This window comes from Arachis hypogaea, chromosome 5, assembly GCF_003086295.3.
Source record: "Arachis hypogaea cultivar Tifrunner chromosome 5, arahy.Tifrunner.gnm2.J5K5, whole genome shotgun sequence".
Taxonomy (NCBI): domain Eukaryota; kingdom Viridiplantae; phylum Streptophyta; class Magnoliopsida; order Fabales; family Fabaceae; genus Arachis; species Arachis hypogaea.
Window position 1 is genome coordinate 42236375 of NC_092040.1, and position 5551 is coordinate 42241925.

The 5551-nt window shown below is 32.8% G+C and overlaps 1 protein-coding gene across 1 annotated transcript; it reads left to right on the forward strand.

Moving 5' to 3' along the window:
- The first annotated feature begins 602 nt into the window (after positions 1 to 602).
- On the forward strand, positions 603 to 2151 carry LOC112803511 (uncharacterized). The gene is made up of 7 exons (XM_072195950.1): positions 603 to 697; positions 836 to 932; positions 999 to 1159; positions 1294 to 1408; positions 1566 to 1685; positions 1785 to 1865; positions 1984 to 2151. The coding sequence occupies exons 1-7, from the start codon at positions 603 to 605 to the stop codon at positions 2149 to 2151; spliced, it is 837 nt and encodes a 278-aa protein (XP_072052051.1).
- The last annotated feature ends 3400 nt before the right edge of the window (positions 2152 to 5551 follow it).

The window sequence follows — 5551 nt, forward strand, 5'->3', positions numbered from 1 at the left end:
TTAAAGCTATGTATTGTGACATGCAGATTACATATGAGAGGTTGTTGGAAAGGAGGAAGTCAGGGGGATGATTACACGCACTGGTGATGAAACGAAGCTTATTACACTTCAGTTGGAAGATCTAGAGTAACGTTTATTGCTTTGGGTATGTGTCAGCTATAAATTTAGTATGAGTTTTGAATCATTTAAACTGAGGCTTACTTTGAGTATTAACTTTGGTCATGCACTAAAGAAAAAGAAAAAATGCAGTCATTATTTAAAGGGAAAGTAATTTTTTTTTAAATTAAATGTGTCTAAATTGTTGGATATGTTAAATAGATGATGACTCAACAGAGGTTGGTAAATTAGTTTAACATATTGTGCATATTATATTATACAGATAAACTATGTAACTTTGATGCGCTACTTTATGTGATTAGTAACAAATAGTGGACAAATTAGTTAAGATGTGGTGTTCTATTTTTCGTTCTAGAAAGTACAAAATTAAATGTACATTGCTTGGGGAATTGGTCGATGAAGTTCTTCCACATCTCGAGCAAGATGATGGGGAGCAAGATGATAGGGAGCCTTTCATAATAGTGGTTTAGCTCTTTAAGTCCAACATGTACTTGAATTCTGTCAATATTCAAAGCACCTACTATGTGTCCACATGTTACTTCAATCCAAACCTTCCTGAGGTTATTGACTTCAAGAAAAGGTTTGTCATTGGTGCACAAATACTTGGTTTATTCTGCATTTAGATTCCATATTTTGAATATGATATTAGCGTATGTTAACTTTTTTGCCATATGCACAGATTCGCAACGAATTTTGTTCCCTGTTCACAATAAATTAGTCAGCTAGAAGCTCAACCTCAATACTCAGTCACAGATGAGATCAATGCCAGCATTGTACCAGTGCGCACTATAGAAGATGTTCTTAATATGACTGAGGTGAGATTGCAATCTGATAACTTAGGCCGTACGTATTTCGTTACTGACTTAGACCATTTTTGTTAGGAAACGTCATGTTGGATTGTTGGGACCATTGTTTCTCTAGAGGTTGGTAAAGATGATTGGTCCTATATGTCGTGTAAGACATGTCCTAAGAAGGTTGTGCAGAGCAAAGATAGGTATTGGTGTGATAATTGTAGGCGTGTAGGCTTCAAGGTTATGCTAAGGTTGGTTGTTAGATCAGAAATTTTTCCTAATTTTCTTAATGTGTGCTTTATATATTCAATTGGCAAATATAGTGTAGTTGCATGTAGTTATCTTTACGGGTTATGGTTAATGTGTTGCTGAGATGTTAATGCAGGTATAGGCTCCAAGTAATTGTGACTGATGGAAGTGGTTGTCTGAAGCTCCTTCTGTGGAACAAAGAAGCAGAGCAAATGATAGGAAAGACTACTGAGAAAGTTAAGGAATTATCTGTAAGTCAAATTGATTCGAGCTAAAAAAAATTTCTCATAGAAAATGTGTTTATGTGGCTGAGTAAAACATTCTATCCTCCATGTAAAAAAATGCGAGAAAGGAGAGTCATACCCTAAATACCTAGAGAATATGATTGACAAAAGGTTCTTATTCAAGCTTAACATCACATACAAGAATATCAATGCCGTGGAAGGGGTGTACAACGTCACAAAACTTTCGGACGACGAGTCCCTCATGTCCAGTTATGGTGTGCCCAGCTCTTCTTCTGATGCTTCTGTAAGTGCAGGATGTTATGCTAACACCTAAAACTCTGCTCTGCTATTCAATGTATTGTTGTACCTAACATGATTCTTAACTTTATCTTACTTTGTGCAGTGTTTGCAGATGCTAGCTAATATCCATATAGCTGAAACAGACGAAGATAGCAATGGACATGCTGCAGTTTCCCTATCCAAGGTAAAGAGTTTATGCGTGTCACATCATTCTATTAGCTATGGTAAATAGAGATAACTATTTGTAATGAAGAGGCTGCTAAGTATGTAGTTTCTGATTGTGGAGTTTGTCTGAAACTTAGGATTCTGCTGTTGAGAGCAACTGCGATAGCTCCTGTCAAACTCCAGCCAAGAGAACCTCTACTGATGCAGTTGATGACTCCCCAGCAGAAGAAGCCCTGTCTCCAGATGTTCAAGCATCAGCTAACAAAACATTTAAGAGGAATTGTGGAAGAAAAAAGATTGACTGAAAAGTTTGTATGGAAGTTACAGTGTTGGTTTGGTTAAGTTTGTTGTGAGACAAATCTTTTGTTAGCATTATAGCTTAATGTTTTCTTAGCCTTTCAATATGTTTGTAGTTTATATATTGTGTGTCATTGAAATGTTTCTCCTTTTATGATGTTTAATGTCTCCTCAATTTAGTTGCTTTGTTTATTAAGTTCTTAGGTGCATTATCTACAGCTGGCTACCGCTGCTAATGTTGTCTAAGATTTTAAGCCTTACAAATTATGTTATTTATTAGCCCATTCACCAGAAAACTCTTTCCCTTTATCACACATTGACATCATTCTCCAATCCTCGATTGAAAAGTATACTAATTAAACCATAGTAAATCTATCAACTCCTACAATAGTCATAATCACTTATTTCATTTCTTATTTAGATTGTATTTTCTCACAAAATCAATTGGATATTATTGAGAAAAGAAAGCCAAATTGCAAGAGTTTACTCATTGTTTGGGTATCCAAGCAACATTATTTATTCTCATTAAAATCTTTAATGGGACCATAGCTCATTGTTTGACCAACTATTGTGCCAAAAATCGAAAAAAAATCTCTATTCTGAATTATACAAGTATAAAAGTGCATTTTTGTCTTAGTATTCCTTTAAGTCATAAGTGATTAGCCATGACAGCAGTCTCAGTTGATTATTTGGCTTAGAGATTAACCGTGACCAACATTTTGATTTTATAATTCAATTTTTTTTTGTGGAAATATCATTTTAAATTTTTAATCCTGTGAACAAAAATTTGGCTTCAAGTTGTACGAATAAAAATTAAAATATAATATTCAATTCATATTTAATACAATTCAAACCTTACTCAATCAATTTTATGGAATTATATTTCAAATGCTTTGAGTTACTATTTATATTATTTCCGCATCTACAAACAACACGATAATAGTCTAATCTTTTTCATGTCTTCTTTTTCCTTTATTAAAATGCTTACAATTTATTTTACATTTTACAAATACTTTTAAAATTATAAAGATCATCATTTTTTTTCTAACATCAGATAAAATAACCAACAATTCTTTACATTTACGTCATTTTAATCTGCATATGTGTTGCCCGCGCATCGTGCGGGTATCTTGCTAGTTAATATATAATAAGCAATTAGTGCATGTTTAGGTGATTGACAAGTGTCATGGACAGTTAAATGACACATGTCTCAGCAAGTAAAATTACATTGTTAACCGAAAAAGTGGACTGTAAACATTAAAACGTGAATGGGTAAAATAGACATTGTATCGGAGCTGCTAAAATAACAGCTCAGTAGCTCTGAAAAAAAGTGTTTTTGACAAAAGATAGTTGAGGAGATTCTAGCTATAAGCGGGTACTTTCTCTTTTTGGGATTGGAATTCAAATTTCAAATACAAAATTTGAATGAACATTCCAAATCAGAACTAAGTGAATAAATTTAAACGTAGGATTTTATAATTCAAATCTTCTATCCTTGATTTTCTATCTCTCTCTTCGCTTCTTTCTTTCTACTTGGACTCTCTCTCTCTCTCTAAAAGAAAAAAGAACGAGCTCATCGGTGATGAAAACAATAACTGGAATAGAAGATAGAGAATGGACATGCTCAGTGTTGCGGGTTAGGAGAGCGTAAAAAGAAGACGATGACAGAGGCTCCGAATCTGTTTTCGGCGAGTAGCAAAGATGAAGAACAATAAATTAGAGGTGGCGGTGGCTGTTGATGCAGCTGTAAGGAGAAAGAATAGTGGCACGGTGAGTGGTGCTATTACCATCAGAGAAGAAGGAACAGCTGGCAACAAGTTGACGACTTCAGTCAATCTGTAGAGCTTCGAGATCCTGTCATTGATGGTGCAGCAGAGGTAATTTTTCTTCTTTAAAAACATATATTTATTTTTTATTTTCTTTTAAAAAAAAGTTACAGAAAATGCCATTAGAGTTCGGAATGCAATCAGAGTAAATGCCGGAGCTCCGGTCCAATGTTTTGGTAAGTGTTCCGACACTGTATTTTTGTAGTGTAGTATTATTATTATTTTAGTTTACTCTGTTCTCTGTTAGCAAAATCTTCTAACCAATAAATATGATGATTAAAGTCATGTATTACATGCAGTATTTTGTGAATATGCAGCAATAATACTAATAGTAGTTCATAAATTATCTGATTTACTTTACTTTTTCTTCTGCTATAAGTGCATAATGAATGTAGCTTTCCAATTTTTACTTGATGAGCAATTCCTATAAACTCAGTATATACCATTGCTACAGTTCTATGTTATGGTTTGTTGGCAGTTTTTTAATCATTGAACCATGCTCTTGACTATTTTCTATAACTATAACAACTTGAAAATTATATAGATTTCCTTTCCTCCATTTTGAGAAGCAAACATTTTTTTGTTAACTAATTGAAATTTGAAAAACAGGTCACTATGTGTAAAACAAACATTTTTTAGTTAACTAATTGATTGTTAGCATTATATTAGAAAAGAGATCATGAACTTGAATTTTATAGTGATTCTATTAGCCTGTGTAATATAGTTCAATCACATCTTTTTTGTCTACCCTTGATATAATGAACTTGGATGTAGCTGCTTTTTTTTTTGTGACTTGGATGTAGCTGCTTGATTGTGGTTTAGGAGAACAGAAAATAAGGCAAAGATAATAAGAGATGTATTCATCCTAATTTTGTGCTATTGCTCTTGCCTTTTTTGTTGTTCCTCTCCCTCTAATGTGAACTTTTATGTGTATTCAATTTTTATGATTTTATTTTCAGCTTAGATGATATAGCTTAAGCTGTTCATCGTTCAATTTGCACAATTACATTGATCTTTAGAGATGATGTAGTTGTTGTGCTACTAATAATCTCATTTTTAATTATTATATTATTTGTGCTATGCTATTGTTTCAGAAATTGCATGAGGTAAGTCAGAAAAAGCAAGAAGCACCGAGTGAGGCCAATCAAGTGGCACCCTTAGTTGAATTGGTTAGGTAAACATCTTTTGGATAATTGAACATGATATATTTTGTTTTTATTATTAAATGTTCAAGATGTGTTATTCTCTATTCTCTATGACTTGGTGTTTTGATCTGATAGTCATTTAGTACACAATTATTATTATTATTATCATAATTTCATAATGATATATATGTAATGGAGGAGAAAACAAAATAGGTATAGATTAAACACTAAGAATCACAATTTTTGGGTATATATAGATAGATGATCATATCAGTTAAATAGATTTTGAAATCACATCCTATATTCTCTGTGATGTTGATTTGTGTGATGGAATCCTTAAGAATATATTTGTTTTTAAGCTTGCTTCTTTGCATGTTACATGCTTGATTAAATGACTATAAACTCTTTGAATTTTGCTTCATTTGTTCTAACTTTAG

Coding starts and splice junctions, on each gene's coding strand:
- LOC112803511 (XM_072195950.1), top strand. CDS start 603: ATGTACTTGAATTCTGTCAATATTCAAAGCACCTACTATGTGTCCACA. Junction 933..998: donor ATGTTCTTAATATGACTGAG/GTGAGATTGCAA, acceptor CATTTTTGTTAG/GAAACGTCATGTTGGATTGT. Junction 1,409..1,565: donor AGAAAGTTAAGGAATTATCT/GTAAGTCAAATT, acceptor TTCTTATTCAAG/CTTAACATCACATACAAGAA.